We start from the raw sequence: 18867 nt of genomic DNA on the forward strand, positions 1-18867 counted from the left end.
TCTAAGCTTTCAGACATAGGAGTCATGGTATAAAACTCAAGGAAGTTAATTTAAATTATGCTGGCTTTGCTGAAGTTGGATACGATTTGTATGAGCCACATATGAACTATATATACTTGAATATACAGAATGTAATGATTTCACAAAGCTATGTTGTCAACCATGGTGTGTGACCCATCTTATTTCCACTTTCTAATCTTGGCAAATAATTTGTGTCTGGGTTTTAAATTTTTGAATAAATTTCACCTAATTAAATCTTCATATATGAAATCCAAATGTCTTGTTTTTAAAGATTTGTGTTCGTGTGTGTTAAATTCAGGATATACTATGGTACGCTTGTGAAGGTCAGCGGATAACTTTGTGAGGGCTGGTCCTCCTGTGCCTTGATTTTGAGGCAGAAGCCTCTGACTCCAGCAGTGGGCGAGCTGGAGGTGTAGCTGCTGGCCACAGCGTCTGGGTTCTCACATGGGTTTAAGTGGTGCAATTCAGATGGTCAGGATTTTTTTTGGCAAGCAAGCACCTTTACCTGCTAATCCAAAACCCTGGCCCCAGTCATGTGGTTTTGTTTTTCAGGTCTTTATTATTAAGGGCTGCGAGGGGGAGGGGCGGGGAGGGAGGTTCAAGTGGCAGGTGTGGAGGCCAAAGGACAATTTGTTATTTATCGCTATCTTAGTCTTGGCTCCAAGGGTCAAACTCAGATTGCCAAACTTGTCCAGCTGAGCACTTTAACCTGCTGAGCCGCGTTTCCGGCCACTGTTTGTTTTTAAAAGCATCCCTACCTTTGAATGAAAGTGAGGACGTGACCACTTGTAGGTCTTGTTGAGGAGAGAGGTTTTATAGGCAGATATAAGGTAGAGAGCAGCCAGCGACATCGGGGAGGGTCCAGACTGAACCTAACGCTGAGACTCTTTAATCAGTTCTTCATGTGGTAGGGACCTCCAACCACAACATTATTTTTGTTTCTGCTTCATAACTATATTTTTGCTGGTGTTATGATCGTAATGTGAATATCTGATATGTGACCTCTGTAAAAGGGTCGTTCGATTCTCAAAGGGATCGTGACCCACAGGTTAAGAACCACTGTTCTCAATTTAAGACTTAGAGGGAATAAGAGATCACTTATTCTGGAGCCAGTTTGAGTGACCATGGCCCCAGAACACAGATTTAGGTTACTTCAAATTCCATGTTCGTAAGGTAATTAGCCTCTGGCCCTGCAACATTCCAATTTTTCCGCAGTACTGGTTAGCCACTCAGTCTCTGCAGCCACAGATCGCTTTCAGAAGTTTTCACTCATAACACGTTTATGGACAGCCAGCTTAGAGCCTGGCTGCGAAAACAACCGAACGTAGGAATCCAAAACCCGCTTCTAGCCACTGCATTGCCTTGAGCACCACCGGCCAAAGGGTTTCCCTGTGTAGCCTTGGCTGTCCTGGACTCACATTGTAGACCAGGCTGGCCTGGAACTGACATTCAGTCCGCCTGCCTCTGCCTCCCGAGTGCTGGGATTAAAGGCGCGCGCCGCCACGCCCAGCTAAACCAAAGGTTTTTGTTTTGTTTTGTTTTTGTTGTCGTTGTTGTTGTTTTTAAAGGGTCTTTTGAGCTTCAGCGGAGCTTTCCCACGCGGCCTTGCCTGCAGTCCCGCGGGCCGCCTGCTGGGGGCGCAGCGCAGCTGGGCGGGGCGGGCGGAAATAGCGGGCGGCCCGGCCGGCCTCCGCGCTTCCTCTTCCGGTGCCAGGCGTAGCCGCGTCTCTGCCGCCTCGGTCCGTCAGACTTCCAGTCCGTTCTCCATTGCAGGTCCCCTCCGGACTCTCGGCCGCCACCCGCTCGGCGCGTAGGACTCGGATCCTGCCGTGTGAGTCTGCTATGGCGCCCGCGGGAGGATGGGGCGCGGGGCTGGCGAGAGACGGCGCGAAGACGCGGGGCCCCCGGGGGCCTGGCGACTCTAGAGCCTTCGGCAGGGAGGGTCCTCCGGGGACCAGGCCACCGGGGGTTCTGATGTGGCGCCGGGAGGGCTGCTTGGCGCCCACGTCCAGCCAGACTTGGGGACAGGGCGGGAACGGGCGACCCTCCCCCCACACTCCCGCCGGCGCTCCCGGCTGCGGGCCGGTTCACTCCGGTTGGTCCCGGATTCCCTTTGTTCGCTTAGCCCTAGAGAGCAGCGTGTCTGGCACCCCTTGCCCCATGCCCCACACTAGTATCCCAGCCACTAATTTCTAATAAAAACGGCAGTGGAGGAGACCCGAATCCTCCTTACAAGAAGGCATGGCGCCTGATAATTCTGTGTGACGAGGTTCTTGCTGTTCGTAATTACCCATTCACTAATGACTGCCCAGGACAAAATGTACCAAGGGCTGAGAAATGTACTCCTTTTTGAAGGATTTAGGCTCAGATAAGAACTCTTGAACCATTTTCCTCCCTGCCTTGAAAACCGAAAGTAATGTTTTCACCAGTCCTAATGTTCAAGTTTCAAAGCAGAGCCCAACCACCGACTACAGAAACACACACGTTGTACCTGCGGTGTGTTAAGGGCCTGTTTTGAAGGCAGACCCTCATTACTGGGGTCGCCTTCGAGAGTCTTTGTTTAGCGGTGCTCCTTGGGTGGGTGTGGGGCTAGTTTTCTTCTTCGTGGTGTGTAGGAGCCACTCTGTAAAACCAGTTTGCTTCGGAAACTGTTTAGTGCAATTGCAGGCGTTGGAACGTTCTTTATTGCAGAAGCAATTACAGCATTCATACTATTTCTCTTAACTGACGTTGAGAGTCGTGGGACCAGTATGCTTAGGAATTCAGCAATCTTCAGATTTGTAATGTATTAAGGCTTATTACAGAGGAGCAGTAACCGCCCTAGACTTGGGGGACAGTGATTCATTGCCGCCCTGGCTTGCTGCGAGGCCCTAAATTCAATCCCCAAAACTTCAGGGAAGGAAAAAAAAAAAAATAGAGCAGTTATTAAGGATTCAGGCTGTAGGTGGCGATGAGTGGAAAATAAAATGGACAAATAGCGTCAGCGACACTTTTGCCATCATACAAGTTTTGTACCGTTCTTAGGAGATTGTGTTTTCTAAGCGTTCTGGTTTGAAGATGTTTGGGGGGGGGGGATTCCTCTTAAATCCAATATAACAAGCACCAGGCCAATGCAGATGACAAGGAGTTGTTGTAATGAAGCAGCCACTGAACCGACGCGGCCTCAGAGCAGACTCAGGAGCAGGGCTGGGGCCCTGAAGGGATGTTCTGCAGCATATTTAAAGGATGAAGCCACAGAGCGAGGGGAGCGGGGTGGCCTGTAGCGCTGTCTGATCATATGTTGACATAAGGGGTTGAGCAAGGGAGTTTCCATCAATCAGGGTAGGGGTGGTTTCTGGACCTGGGACCGTTAAGTTACTTTGACTGCCAGCAAAATGGAGAAGTTGTCCTTGAAATGGCTGGACTCCTTACGAGTTGTCCCTGGGATGTCTGGAGACAACTGTTTTCCTTACAACGGAAGCTCTCCCCAGCTCCCCTACAGCCTGGAACTTTGAATTTAGTTTCTTCCTGTGATTAAATGGAGGCTGAAAACGAAATGGTAGTATTTGGAATAAGTTTCTTTAGCTTGTTCCCAACAAAAATAGACAAAGGTTTGTGGTCGCATTGTAGCAGTTGTAAAAGCTAAGGTTTGTTGAGTTTTTGCTATGTGCCAGACAGTGACTTAAGAGATTTATTTACAGATTTATATAAGCCTCAGCAAATCTCTGCAAAATACCAATTAACTCTCATCTATGAGACTCAGAGAACTGGATTTGACCAGAGGCCAGATAAGCAGTCTACTCTGTTAGCTTTGTGCCATGTGTCTATATGTGAAAAAGAGATGATGGGGCTGGATATTGGGGAGATTGCTCAGCTGTTAAAAGCATGCACTGTTCTTGCTGGGGCCTGGAGCTCTGTTCCCAGCATTCATGTGAGGCAGCTCACAACGCCCACAGAATTCAGCACGTCTAGTCTCCTTGGAACCTGCATTGACGTGAACAAACCCATATACACTTTTTTTTTTTTTTTAAATTTTAAAAATAGGAAGAGAAAAGAATGGGATTATTGTTGCTTGTCGGCTATTTTCCAAGCACTGTTTTCATCACTGGGTCAGGTGAAATCCTGGTTATTTCCCATGTAGCATTACTGGCCCATTCTAAATACCTGAAGAACTGAAGTTGACTCTTAAGTTCATTTATAAAGCTGAAGTATTTGGACCCTTGCCCAAAACCCTCTGCCAAACTTCATATTGCTTTCTTGCTGTATTTCAACCAACTTGAGCCACTTCTGCTTTTCCAGATTGTCTGTTCTAGCCCTGAGCCTGTCTTTAACGTAACACCACTTACATTCTTAAGTATCTCTGCGCCATGCCACCATTACCCTAAAACCCAGCAGTGTGTCACACTTGGGTTAAAATAAAGATGAATAAATTACAAAAGATACCACTGGTAATTTTAAACACCCCATGCTTTTTTAGCTACTCAGTTGTAAAATGGAATATAATATAATAAATTCACCAGTACTAAAGCTAATACAGATTCTAATTCAGAGTTTGCTTTCAATATAATATATACTAATATTAATACCAAAATGAACCTGTAAGCCCCACCCATCCAAGGACTGGGAATTTGGGAGTTGTAGTTCTCAGAAAATAACAAAGCCTGTGGGAAACTGTGGTGGCCAGTGAGTTTTGTGCATGGAAGCCCTACAACACATGTCTGGGATACTTGCTGAGAGTTCCACAGAGTGGTCTTGTCCAAAGTCCATGTCTTGGTCAGTATTTAATACCTAATAAAGCTTGCTTCAGATTTGGCCCAAAATGGTGAGATTGGTTTTTCTCTGGCAAATCTCAGGATTAACACTATAACAGTGACCCACACTAAAACCACAAAAGTCCTGATTTTCTTTAATTTCTCTGGATTTACATATCCAAATGATGTGTGTGTCTCTGTGTGTGTGTCTGTGTGTGTGTTTAGATTCTTGAACTTCAGCTGTCAGTGAGGTATCCAGGAATCATAGCTTATACTGATTATTAAGAAGCTTATTTTTTTTTTAAATATTTTTATTTTTATTTAAAGATTTATTTATTTATTATCATGTATACAGTGCTCTGCTTGCATGTACTCCTGCAAGCCAGAAGAGGGTGCTATACCACATTACAGATGGTTATGAGCCACCATGTGGTTGCTGGGAATTGAACTCAGGACCTTTGGAAGAGCAGGCGGCACTCTTAACCACTGAGCCATCTCTCCAGCTAAGAAGCTTATTTTATCAAAAAGGACTGGTGTCTACATTCAAGTGTAGAGTCTTATACTATTTGGTCTCCTGCCACAGTCTGATGGCCTTCTGCAGTATTGCTTGCCAGTTGTCACTAATAACTCAATGGATTTTAGCTTTCTTAAGAAAACTTTGGATGAGGATAATTTCCTTAGACCGTAGAATCCACTGACGTGTTACGTTTTTTTCCTCTAGTGACTGGCAAAGAAAATTAATACTGTATGTTTTCTATTTTTACTCCTAGAGAAATAAGTATTTTTCAGCCTGGCAACAATGAGACCCAGTCTAAAAAGGGGAAGAAGCTGGAGAAGCAAGGAAATTAGATATCCATATATGCCTATACCTTGTTCTTGAATGAGCTCTGACATTGTAAATAGTAATGGAAAGTTTAGGAACTAAAAGCTTTTAATTGTGCAAACAGGAAAAATGTGGGGCTCTTTTTGAGTTTGTTTGAACCTGTGTGTGTGGCACAAGCTATCCTCAAGTTCCCAGTCCAGCCTTGATGCCACGGCCTCCAGACGGTTACAGGTGTGCACCGTCTCACCCTGCACTAACATACTCTGACAAGTGTGCACAGTCTCACCCTCCTCTAAACAAACTCTGACAGGTGTGCACCGTCTCACCCTGCTCTAAACAAACTCTGACAGGTGTGCACCGTCTCACCCTGCTCTAAACAAACTCTGACAGGTGTGCACCGTCTCACCCTGCACTAACATACTCTGACAGGTGTGCACCGTCTCACCCTGCTCTAAACAAACTCTGACAAGTGTGCACAGTCTCACCCTCCTCTAAACAAACTCTGACAGGTGTGCACCGTCTCACCCTGCTCTAAACAAACTCTGACAGGTGTGCACCGTCTCACCCTGCACTAACATACTCTGACAAGTGTGCACAGTCTCACCCTCCTCTAAACATACTCTGACAGGTGTGCACCGTCTCACCCTGCTCTAAACAAACTCTGACAAGTGTGCACAGTCTCACCCTCCTCTAAACAAACTCTGACAGGTGTGCACCGTCTCACCCTCCTCTAAACAAACTCTGACAGGTGTGCACCGTCTCACCCTGCACTAACATACTCTGACAGGTGTGCACCGTCTCACCCTGCACTAACATACTCTGACAGGTGTGCACTGTCTCACCCTGCACTAACATACTCTGACAGGTGTGCACCGTCTCACCCTGCACTAACATACTCTGACAGGTGTGCACCGTACAGCTCTTCGCCCATACAGCTTGGTGTTTTAGTGTCTTTTGAGAAATCTCGACACTGTGCCATTCTGCAGCCTAGCTCAGGCCTCATCACTGACAGCAAGCCTCGGTACTGTCACCGCTCTGGAGGACAGGGCCTGGGAGAATGGAGCTGATAAGTCAGGTGGACTAAAGTCTTACAGAGCACCAAACAATTTATGGTCTTGAGGGTTCAGAGGAGTCACACAGGTAAAGTGTACAATCAAGGGCGAGCTTCATGAGGCGAAACAGCCGCTTGTAATGAATGATCTTTAGTAAACTCACCCCCTGTCCGATGCTCTAGGAGGGGCATAGAAACACAGTTCTGTGTTTTTGAAGAAACTGAGGGCTAAGTCTGGGTTTCTTGGAGTTTTCTCACAAGCACCCAGAACTCTCTCCTCAAAGACTCCCTTCTTGAACCATGTTCTAACGGCTTCCCTTTTTTGATTATTTATGCACAAGATGTCCAGAGTGCTTTTGTTTTGAGATGCTGTTACTAAGTCTAGATGCCATTTGGTATGTGAGTATCCTCTTAGCAAAATATATTAAATATAATAATATTAAGACAGTGAAAGCATTGTGTGCAACACTCTGCCTCTAAGAACAGGGATCCGAACTATCTGGTACTATTGGTTATATTAACATTGATCTGAAAATCCAGCGAAATAGCGTGAAACTCATAATTAATAGTTGTGTAGACTGCAAGCCCATGTCTGCCTTTAGTAGGCATACAAATGTTTTGATGTGCTATGCAAACAGGAAGTAATCCCAAGGGAAAATGAAATGTCCCTTCTTGAGTCCCAAGGTCTAGTCATAAACACAGGGTCATTAGGAAAGTCACTTCTCTCTTGGTATGTGGGTGGGGCCATAACTTGACTCTGGTGACGTGGTTGCTGTGTCCTTTGCCCTTTACCTGGAAGTTTGCTGTCCTGCTGATGAGTTTCGCTGTCTCCTTGCCCTCAGTGGCCTGGGGCTGGAGGAGATGAAGAATCCATAATGTTTCGGTGGATCCATAGGCAATAACAGATTGCCTTTCCAATTTTCTTTTGGAAAAGTAAAAATAGGGCAGGTTAATGAATCAGCTTGCTTATTTCCTTCTGCAATAAAACCAGAGAGGCTAGCGTGTGCGTGAGTGTGAGTAATAAAGAATGGGTGTGGCTTTAACCAGGTGTTCTAGTTGTTGTAGTGATGGAAGCTTAACAATGTGACAGCAACATTACAGCCGTCTCCATTGGTGAAGACAATCTTACAGCATAAACAGAATCTGAAACAATGTTTATGGTTTATCACTTAACCACAATAGATTAATCAAAACAGTCATCTCCACCTTCTGGACTGAGGAAAAGAAGTCTTAATAGATTTGGTATCTGGACCGTGAATCCCCTTATACCCTTAGGTATAAGTATCTGCCTGTGGAATGGGAAATGACCGGGCAATTTTTGTAATAATAAATTCAGTTTGTATAAGAAAATCCCATAGTTTACCAGGTGGATAATGATTTCATTTCCTTCTGTAGTAATCTGCAAATGAAAATTGAAAATCCACAGAGTTCTGTAATATTCTTAAAAACTGGTTGTTGGCTAGGTGTGGTGGCATGTGTCTTTAATCCAGCACTCGGGAGACAGGGGCAGGCAGATCTCTCAGTTCGAGGCCAGCCTGGGCTACAGAGTGAGGTCCGGGACACCCAAGGCTGCACAGGGAAACCCAGTCTCAAAAAACAGAAAACAAAACATTTTAAAAGCCTGATTATTAAGTAACGGCTATATAATGTAACAGGGATCAAATACTGTAACTGAGCAAGGAGAATAAGCAAGCAGCTAGCATTTTGTGGTCCTTGTGGTGTAAATTAATCCATTCCTCAGGTTTGCCCTGCCAACACCACAGGAGGCAGGTTAGTGGGGGAAACAAGCAAGTTAAAGACGGGTGCAGGATCCACAGCACACACAGATGCCTTTTTGAGTCAGGATTCAAATAGCAGTCGTTCTTGTGTTGCCTCTAGAGATAACACGTGAGGGATTTCCAGGACCTTCTCTGTCTGCAGTTTTAAGTAAAATGTTCTGATTTTGTTGAAATTGCTTTGGAAATACCAAGCGTAGCACATGAGGCTGGAGAGGAGTTGATATGCGAGTTCCTTCTCCTTGCTGTCCCCTAGCTTGCCTGGGCTGTAAATTTAGCATTTCCATGTGCTCTCTTCAGTCTGTATCAGGAAATGGAGGGATGTAAGGTTAGATTATCAGATTCCTGCCCACCCTGTTTTTTTTTTTTTTAGATTGTGGGGTTTTTTGTTTGTTTGTTTGTTTGTTTTGTTTTTTCTTTTACCAATTTTAAGGTTTGATCCAGTTTATATTCATTCGAGGAATTAGCCGTCTCTTCCTTGTGGTTAATATCCTCTTTATTTTCCTTACGCATTTTGATAACAGTCTGAATTAATGACCAGGTGACCCAAAATTGAACAGGGATCATTCCTCTTGTTTATATATGCCTTTTAAAAAAACGATTTATTTATTATGTATACAGTGTTCTGCCTGCATGTATGCCTGCACACCAGAAGAAGGTACCAGACCTCATAGATGGTTGTGAGGCACCATGTGGTTGCTGGGAGTTGAACTCAGGACCTTTGGAAGAGCAGCCAATGCTCTTAACCTCTGATCCATCTCTCCTCCTCCTTTTCTTTCTTTTTTTCCTTTCCCCCCCCTCCCCCCTTCATTTTCGTTTTTTGAGACAGGGTGTCTCTGTGTGACAGCTCTAGCTGTCCTGGAACTCACTCTGTAGACCAGGCTGGCCTTGAACTCACAGATCCACGTGCCCCTCCCTCCAAAGTGCTGGGATTAAAGGGCGTGCTCGACCACTGCCTGGCTCAATATTATTTTGAACTCTGTCTCATACTTCTTCACCTAAAATTTCTTCCGAAAACCAGGGATGCTTGCAAGCTTTCTAATAGCTATGGTTTTAATGCTCGCACACTTCCCTTCTTTATAAAGCGATGCGTGTGCATCAGGCAAAGCCATCCTTGGTTCCTGCCGCATCGTCTCACTCACCTCCGCTGAGCGGCCCAGCTTCAGGTCCCTGTTCTGGGCACCATTTGACAACTCTCAAGGGGCAGTGAGTCCTGGAAGAATGGGGCTGATAAATGAAGTGGACTACAGCCAAACACTAGCCAGAGTCTGGGGAATCCTGAGGAGGGGGAGGAGGAGCTAGAGGGGTCAAGGACACCAAAAGAACATGGCCCTCGGAATCAAGTAACCAAGGCTCATAGGCGCTCACAGATTCTGAACTGACAATCAGGGAGCCTGTAAGGGTCTGAGCTGGGTCCTCTGCATATATTTTACTGTTGTATGGGACCAGGGAGTGCCTCTGCCTCTGCCTGCTGTTGGGATACTTTCCCTCCTACTGGGTTGCCTGGTCCATCCTGATAGGAGGTATGTTCCTAGTCTTGCTCTAATTTGTTATGCCATGTTTCGTTGACACCACTGAGAGCCTACTCTTTTCTGAAGGGAAATGGAGGGATGGGGAGAGGTGAGTGAGGAGGAGGGAAAGGGAACTGTAGCTGGGGAACACTATATGAAAGAAGAATGAATGGATGAGGTGGGTAAAAGACTCATGCAATAGCCCACCATATTTCAGAGCCTCGGACAATTTATACTCTGAGGGTTAAGAGGGTCACGTGAGTGAGTAGAGGGCAAGCTGCATGTGGCTTCTTGGAGTGGGTTCCAACACAGAATAAGCAAAATTTTTCTAGTATGTGTTTTTGGTTTTGTCCACAAATCTCAAACTTAAAAACAATAATCATGCTTAAACATCAGACGCATTTTCAGGAGCATTAAAAACAAGATCTGTGTACTGCCATCACTACTGAACCTTTCATTATTTGAAAGTCTTTAAATAAGCCAGGCGGTGGTGGCACACGACTTTAATCCCAGCACTCGGGAGGCAGAGGCAGGTGGATCGCTGTGAATTCGAGGCCAGCCTGGTCTACAAAGTGAGTCCAGGACAGCCAAAGCCACACAGAGAAACCCATCTCGAAAAACTTAAAAAAAAAGTCTCAAATAATAGAACTTCTATGACTCCTGATGCGGATGAGAAAGGACCCCGTGGTATTGGGAAGATTTGAAACTAGAATCCACAGAAAACTTCTGGGAAATAAAGTAATCCATTAATGTCTTAGCTGTCAAGAGTAGTAAGGGTAACTAGTCAGAGGGTGTGGTTCAAGAGGCCTTTTTACATCCATAAGGAGCTGGAAAGCTACACTGAGGTGGCTGTGGTGGTGCCTGCAAGTCTTAGCTACTCTGTTTACAGTGCTAGGACAGGACTGCTCGAGCCCAAGGTCAGTTCCCATCTGGGAACAATGACACCCTGTCTAAAAGGAAAATAAGTATTAGTGTATGCCTGTGCCTTGTTCTGGTTGGTTGGTTAGTTGGGTTTTGTTGTTTTTCGGGACAGGGTTTCTCTGTGTGTAGCCTTGGCTTTTCCTGGACACACACACACGCATTCATTTCTCTCTCCCTCTCTCTCTCAGGCTGGCCTCAAACTCACAGAGATCCACCTGCCTCTGCCTCCTGGGTGCTGGAATTAAAGGCGTGCGCCACCACCCAGCAACAAACATACTCTTGAAGTAGCTGTCTTTGTTTATCACAAAATGGAAACATCACAAGTAGAGACAGATTAATAAGTTGCAAAACGTTTTTTAGTACCATTTAAGTCAGTGACCAGTGACAACAGGGGTCAGGCCATTTTGGAGTGGCCAAAGCTTAAGGTGACACTTATCTTTGTACTATGTTGATTATATTTCAACTGAAAATTGGTAAGGGATGGAGCACCACGTAAACCAGGCAGCCCAGCTGGAGAATCAGAAATTCAAGATCATCATCTGCAGCTCATCAAGTTCAAGGATAGCCTGGTGTACACAAAGTCCTATCAGAAAAAGCAAAAAGATTGGCCAAGGCACTTGCCTGGCACGTACAAGGCCCGAGACCCCATCTCTGGTACCGTGGCTGATAGCGAGCGGTTGGTCATCTAGTGATGGCAGATAGTCACGGGAAAAGAATATAATTGGGGCCCTGAGCTTAAAAGATTGTTACTCTATCATGATTTAAAGCAGTTTACAGCCAGGAGTGGTGGCACACCTCTTTAATTCCAGCACCCAAAGGAGGCAGAGGCAAGTGGATCTCTGAGTTCAAGGCCAGCCTGATCTACAAAGTGAGTCTAAGACGGCCAGGGCTTCACAGAGAAAACCTGTCTTCAAAAACCTAACAAAATAAAAGAAAACAGTTTAGAAAGTTTTAATAATATCCAGAGCTAAGAGTTTAAAGGTCACAGCATAAATTTGCACAGTTGCACCAGGTGGATCTTAGGTAAACTTGCATGTGTGACTATTCCACATCTCGGGCTTTTCATACATAGACTTGGACAAAGATGAGTGTGTGTTTGTTGTTGAGCCTGTGCTGCCACAGACATCAGAGAAACAAGGAGCATTGTACAAACTGAGCAGATTGTATTTAGGAATATATATGTGTCAATACATACATGTAACAACAATTGACTTTAAAAAGAGTCCATGAATTTGAGAAAGCAAGAAGGGGTGTATATATATGGGAGGGCTTGAAGGAAGGAAGGGGAGGGGGAGGGGAAAGAGCTGAGCAAACCAGGAAGCAGCACTTATCATGGGCTCTGCGTCAGTTCATAACACGGGGTCCCTCAGGAATGGACTGTGGCCTGGGAGTTGTACAATAAAGTACACTCTACCCTGCTGACAAAAAGGAAGAAAAGAAAAGAAAAACCAGAATGTAAAGTAAATTGTGGGTCAGGCTGAGCTGGGAGCTATGCCACTTGGAGGGTTAAAGGAGTTTCTACAAGAATCTCTAGCCTGGACAGTCAGGGCCCACTGGGAGGTAATGTGCAATCAGGACAAGAATTAAGTTGGTTGGTTGGTTATCTTAATTTTAGTAGAAAATTTTTCCTATATAAAAGAAAACATAATCCCAGCACTCGAGAGGCAGAGGCAGGCAAATCTTTGTAGCCTGGGCTACATAGAAGCCATGTCTCAAAAAAATGGAAAAAAGAGGGGCGAGGTGAGAAAGATCCTATGTAAGTAAAATGTACGCACACAGCCAGGCAGTGGTGGCGCACGCTTTTAATCCCAGCACTTGGGAGACAGAGGCAGGTGGATCGCTGTGAGTTCAAGGCCAGCCTGGTCTACAAAGCGAGTCCAGGACAGCCAAAGCTACACAGAGAAACCCTGTCTTGAAAAAACAAAACAAAACAAAACAAAAAAAGTACACACACACACACATCTAAAATGTATTTTAAAAATATTAACACTAATTTTGATATTTTCTTTCTTTTTTAGGAAAATGTCAGATGAATTTTCGGTAAGTTAAACCTTGCTAAGTTTTTGTTTGCTTTCTTTTAAGGAAAGCACGGTCCTGCCGGGGGTGGGGGAGGTGGCAGGAAGATTATTTTGTGTGTGTGTAAGTGTGTGTCACGTGCGTGCAGGTGCCCTGGAGGGAGGGGAGGGTGCTGGTTCCCCTGGAGCAGCTGGTGAGCTGGAGGAATAGCCAGACTTCTTGCCAGTTGAGCCAGCTCTCCAGCCCTAACGTGGACCTTGATGGATGGTTTGCCTATCTGCACATGCATGTGCCTACATAGGTGCACGTCCTCATGCCTAGGCGTGGTTATCAAGTCTTCACTGACAGTTTTTGCCATTTTTCTCTTTGGTCTGCCAGTAATATTAAAATCCCAACATAATGGAGCATGCCTGTAATCTCAGTGCTTGAGAGGTGGAGGCAGGAGGATTCCAAGGTCAGGGCTTGGGCTGGGGAGGTGGGTGGTGCAGTGGGTAAGAGTGCTTAGCGCTCCGCAGGGCGTCTGAGCTTGGATCCCAGTGCACAGCAGGAGGCTCGCAACCACCCACATCTCCAGTTCCAGGAGCTCCAAGACACTTTGGCCTCTGCCAGCAGCAGGCATACATGTGGCATGTATGAACGCATGTGGCATGCTATTCTGGTTTGCTTTCTGTGATGAAGAGTGTGACCAAAAGCAGCTTAGGAAGAGAAAGGCTGGTTTCCTCCTACAGCTTGTCATCCATCGTAAAGGGAAGCCAGACAGGACCTCAAGGCGGGGCCTGGATGCGGGAACAAGAACCTGAGCCATGGAGGAGCCCTGGCTTGTATCTGGGTCACACTCAGCTTCCTTTGTCACGTCTCCCAGGGCCACCTTCCCAGGTGTGGTCCCTCCAGCAGTGGACATTAATCAAGCTTGCTTGCAGGCCAGTCTGACAGAAGCGTTACCTCAGTTGACGTTCACTCTTCTCAGAGGACAAAACCAACCAACCAGCATGTACACAGATGTAAAATACGTTTTTTAAAAGTAGTGTTGGGCTGAAGAGTTGGCTCAGCTGTTAGGAGCACTCGCTGCTCCTTTAAAGGACCCGGGTTCAATTCCCACGTGGCAGCTCACAACTGTCTGTGACTCCAGTTCCAGGGGATCTACGGCACCAGGCATGCATGTGGTACACACGCAATACATACGTGTGTGTGTGTGTGTGCACGCGCGCGTACGTGTGGATATGCTTACCCATACACATAAAGTTCAAGGTCAGCCTGTGCTACATGAGAAAATACAAAAAGGATGTATTTTATTTTAAACTGTATTTACATAAATTGCCTCATTTAATACTGAACTTAACCCTGAAACTGTTTTTGAAACTAAAAAAGGCAGAGAGTTGCGTGCATAGGCCCAATCCTGTTTATGACGCTGCCTTCACTTCACAGCTCAGAAACGAAACATAGTAGACCTAGCTGCATTTAAAACAGGTGAACTTTAGAGAATTTGCACTGTAGAGGTAATGTTCTGTAAGGAGAGCTTCTCAGATGAGTAGTTGAGTCCTTGAAGACACCACTAAAGCTTGTAGCCCCAGGTGTTATGTGTGGTTTGTATGGAATTGTTACCTGTTTGCTTTGACTTGCCCTGGGTAAGACATACCTATTTTGTATTACAGTTGGCAGATGCGCTACCTGAACAGTCCTCTGCCAAAACATCTGTGAGCAATACAAAACCTGGCCAGGCTCCTCAGGGCTGGCCAGGCTCCAGCCCTTGGAGTAACCCAAGTGCTCCACCTGCAATGCCACCTGGACTCCCACCAAGTAGTGCAGCGCCCGCCACTGTGCCTTTCGGAGCAGCATCGACGGGAATGTACCCCTCCATGCGTCCGGCCGGGCCACCACCAGGGCCCCCGGCACCCTTTCCCCCTTCTGGACCATCGTGTGTCCCGCCTAGTGGCCCTTACCCAGCCCCTGCCGTGCCAGGCCCTGGCCCCACAGGGCCGTATGCTACACCAAATATGCCAATTCCAGAGCTACCTAGGCCGTATGCTGCACCCACAGATCCAGCTGCAGCTGGTACTTTAGGTCCATGGGGATCCATGTCCTCTGGACCTTGGCCACCAGGAATTGGGGGGCAGCATCCTAATATGCCATATCGATCTCCAGGGCCATACCCCACTGTTCCTCCGCCAGTGTCTGGAGCACCACCTGTGCCATGGGGCACTGTGCCACCAGGAGCCTGGGGACCACCAGCACCATATCCTGGCCCTGCAGGACCTTATCCCACGCCAGGACCCCATCCTGCTCTGAATAATCCTTACCAAGTGCCTTCAGGACCTTCTGGTATCCCACCAATGCCTGGTGGCCCTCATGTGAGTGCTGAGCTTGTTCTGCCCATGTAGTCAGGGTCACATTGGCTCCGCTGGTGGGAGGTTAGAGCTGCTGAGTCTATACACAGGAAGTGTGAGGTCTTCAGGGCTAGGCAGCCTTTCTTTTTGTTTCTTTTTTGTTGTTTTGAGATAAGGTTTCTCTGTGTATCCTTGGCTGTCTTGGACTCCTTTTGTAGACCAGGCTGGCCTTGAACTCACAGCAATCTGCCTGCCTCTGCCTCCTGAGTGCTGGGATTAAAGGCGTGTGCCACCATGCCTGGCTTAGATGCAGCATTTCAAAGCAGAGGAGTTCCTGCTGCTAAGAAGAGAAAGGGAAGATTCTCAGCTCCTTAAGACATTGTACTATCAGCAGCAGCATGCTCCTCAGCACCCTGACCTAGGTGGCTAGAATTACAATTCTTGGTGTCACACTAAAATGCAGCTTGAGAAAATGCTTGTCTGGGTATTGGAAAGAACATGAGGCAGTGAGTAGATGACAGACATTGCCCGTCTCAAACAGTTCCCTGGTATTCTTGAGCCTGGCACTATGTCACTATTCTTGTAAAGCAGTCTGTATCTGCTAGCCCACCAGTAACTAAGCAGATCTCCATGTAGAAAACTTAAGTAGCTCAGCTGTGGGGAGATTCTTAGTAAAGTGTCCTCTGAATTATATTAGTGCAATTTGTGTGTGTGTGTGTAATTTTTTTCTTGCAAAATGTACCACAAGACTTGGTGTTTGCATTTATTATACACTAAGATTATTTTAGACCTCCTCAAAGAGTAACTATACATTCTGATCATATGTGGGAGCTAGGAGGTTCTTGTGCTCACAGATTAGCATTAGTGGGACCAGGGATGTTAAACACACAGGCTTGTCTCTTCTGAGGAGGAGGAGGAGGAGATGCATGCCCTGTGTCCTGCCCAGAGGCTGGGGCAGATGTGATCAATAATCTGGTGACCTCTGTGCTGTCTGTGGCCAAGACCACACTGCACCCTCCCCAGACACTTACAGCGAACTTGTCAATGTGTGGAACCCATCTTTATGGAAGATGCCATTTGTACTTCTTACAATTGTTCCTATGTAGTCCTGTCTTAACCGTCATTGTGCACACAGCATCGAGTTATTTATCTCCTGGAAATTCTTCACCAAATTGTGTTGTGCTCAAATATGCCTGAAATAAACTATTTAGGGTTGGATTTCCAACGTTTGAACCATCACCAGCTACCAAGTCGTGTTGAACTGGGCTTCCTTGCCTCCTGCAGATTGTTACTTGTCACCGCTGCACGTAGCAGACCGTCTGCACATGCCAGAAGCCACATGTGTGAGCCCCTAGGCCAAAAGCATGGCTTTCCATGGAGGTGGCGGCTAACCGGAGCTGAAGGAGACTTGCTCCTGTTGCTAAGCCTGAAGGAGCATAGCCACATACCCAAGAGCAATTTTCTGGGTTTTTTGTTTTGTTTTTTCTTTTAATTCTGGTTTTTATTTATAATACAGGCACTGAGCTCAATATAAAAAGTTTCAAAAATCATTAATACATTTGCGAATATAGTCTATTCTTTCTTTTTTTTAAACACAAGATGTCCAGAGTTGTTTTGGTTTGAGATGTTAATAAGTCCATGAGTATCCTATAAGAAACACATGGTAAATATAGTAATATTAGAAGCATATGGCTCAGAGGGGCCTCTCATGTGAGTTTTATAAAACTAAACCCATAGTCAAATCCTTTGTCAGTTTCATCCAAGCAGCCCCTGAGGCGGGAGGGCGGCAGAAAGAATGTTATGCGGCTGATGCTCTCTGGCCCCATCAGCACAGGAGACCTTTCCAGGGTCACCCCTAAGTTGTCGTTGCTACACTTTCATGGGCTTCGTCTGTAAGCCACATTTGCAATTGAACAACTGGGAAGGGCTTCGAGCCGTTTAGCAATTAAATGAAAGTCATGGCAACTTTATGCATTATTGCTCCAACAAAAAAGACACTGGTGATATGGGGCAGTAAGTCCATAGGAGATGATTTAAAAGGTCCTCGTGTCCTTCACCTAAAAGCTCCTTCTAGAAACCAGCGATGCTCTCATGCAATCTAATAGTTATGGTTTAATACTTGTATGCTAAGCCGGGGGTGGTGGTGCTGCACGGCTTTAATCCCAGCACTCGAGAGGCAGAGGCAGGTAGATCTGAGTTCGAGGCCAGCCTGGTCTACAGAGCGAGTTCCAGGACAGCCAGGGTTACACAGAGAAGCCCTGTCTTGAAAAACAACAACAAAAACACTTGTGCACTTCCCTCTTTTGAAATATGCTGCCCAAACTAGACGTCACAAAGCCTTTCCCAGATCCTGCCCTCTATTCTCACTCACCTGTCAGCACCCCAACCTCAGGTTCTGGCCGTCACTTCCACTGCTCCAGAGGCACTAGGTCCTGGGGAAATGCATCTGGAAAATGAGATGGACTAGTCTCCTGTACTAGCCAGCTTTCTTCAGAGGGTCAGACAATTTATACTCTTGAGGATTCATGTGAATAAAATACATTGGAGAGGGCAAACACATGTGATGAAGCAAGCTGAAGGCAGCAAAAGCATGTTTTCCATAGAAGCACATAACAGCCAGTTGTCATGAACAACCTAAAGTAAGCTCCTGTCTGTTACATCTGGGAGGGCCAAGAACAATCCAGGGTTTTTGAAGAAACAGGCTGCAAGATTCCTGTCTTGGTTTGTTGGAGTTTTCTTACAGGCACTCAGAATATTACTCTGATTTTAGACAGTGTTGGTTGTGGTGTCCATAATTATAAATATTGATTTCCCCCCCCTTCTTTTTTCTGTTGCAGTCTTACCATTAAGTTGGCAGTGGATGAGGAGACGGCACACTGCTTTTTGAAGTACATGCGAATGCACGTGAAGGCATATAGGAAAATGACTGGCTTCGCTGTTGGTTGAGGGCATTCGTGAGAGAACAACTTTTGCACTTCTGAGTCCTGTTTCATGTGTTTGGATATGTAGAGCGTCATGTGGGTACAATCAGATAAAATGTAGGAGCAGATCATTCAAGTGTGGTTAATGTAGCTGTATGTTTTGGGTGGTGACTTTGATAATATGTTTAAAGCGTAGCTATGCCCTCAAATTCTAAAGCAACATGGATTATTGTAATTAGAATCCACAACTTTCTTAGAAAAGTAATTCAAGTATTTTTTTATAATCATCTTCCACTACCACGCCCATATAACTAAAAACAATCACTTACTTGAAACATGGCTCCCCAACATTTTGAGCTTTCTACCGACACACACCAAGGCCTCTTGTTATGTTTAGCTACATAATTGTATTTGTCTGTGTGTTGTTACTAGGTTTAATTCAACCATTATATTCAGTTCTCCCAAAATAACTTAATTTTTCTATCAAAATTGCATTGTTATCTAAGGACAAGTTTTTTGCTCTAACAGCTCTAGAAAAATGTTGGCACCAAATGCACTTAGAGTGTTAAGGTTTACTGTGGTTAAACTGCCCATGTTCTGAGTCCAGCCTTAGGAAGAAAAACTCACGCAGAGAGGGGCATGAGTAAGGCAGCTGCCTCTGGGTAGTCACTGTTGCAGGTCCTTGTACCCAGCCTGCCATCTAAGCACCAGGTGGAGCTAGGAGCTCTCCTCTCACTAGGTAACAGCAGGGCCCACACAGTGATGTCATAGTCC

The 18867-nt window shown here is 45.8% G+C and overlaps 1 protein-coding gene across 1 annotated transcript; it reads left to right on the forward strand.

The window, feature by feature from the left end:
- The first annotated feature begins 1712 nt into the window (after nt 1-1712).
- Mapk1ip1l (mitogen-activated protein kinase 1 interacting protein 1 like) lies at nt 1713-18090 on the forward strand. The gene is made up of 4 exons (XM_051142952.1): nt 1713-1852; nt 12851-12872; nt 14501-15196; nt 18010-18090. The coding sequence occupies exons 2-4, from the start codon at nt 12855-12857 to the stop codon at nt 18019-18021; spliced, it is 726 nt and encodes a 241-aa protein (XP_050998909.1). The 5' UTR covers nt 1713-1852; nt 12851-12854; the 3' UTR covers nt 18022-18090.
- Nucleotides 18091-18867: the final 777 nt, after the last annotated feature.

Source organism: Acomys russatus, chromosome 3 (genome assembly GCF_903995435.1).
Source record: "Acomys russatus chromosome 3, mAcoRus1.1, whole genome shotgun sequence".
In the NCBI taxonomy this organism is placed as follows: domain Eukaryota; kingdom Metazoa; phylum Chordata; class Mammalia; order Rodentia; family Muridae; genus Acomys; species Acomys russatus.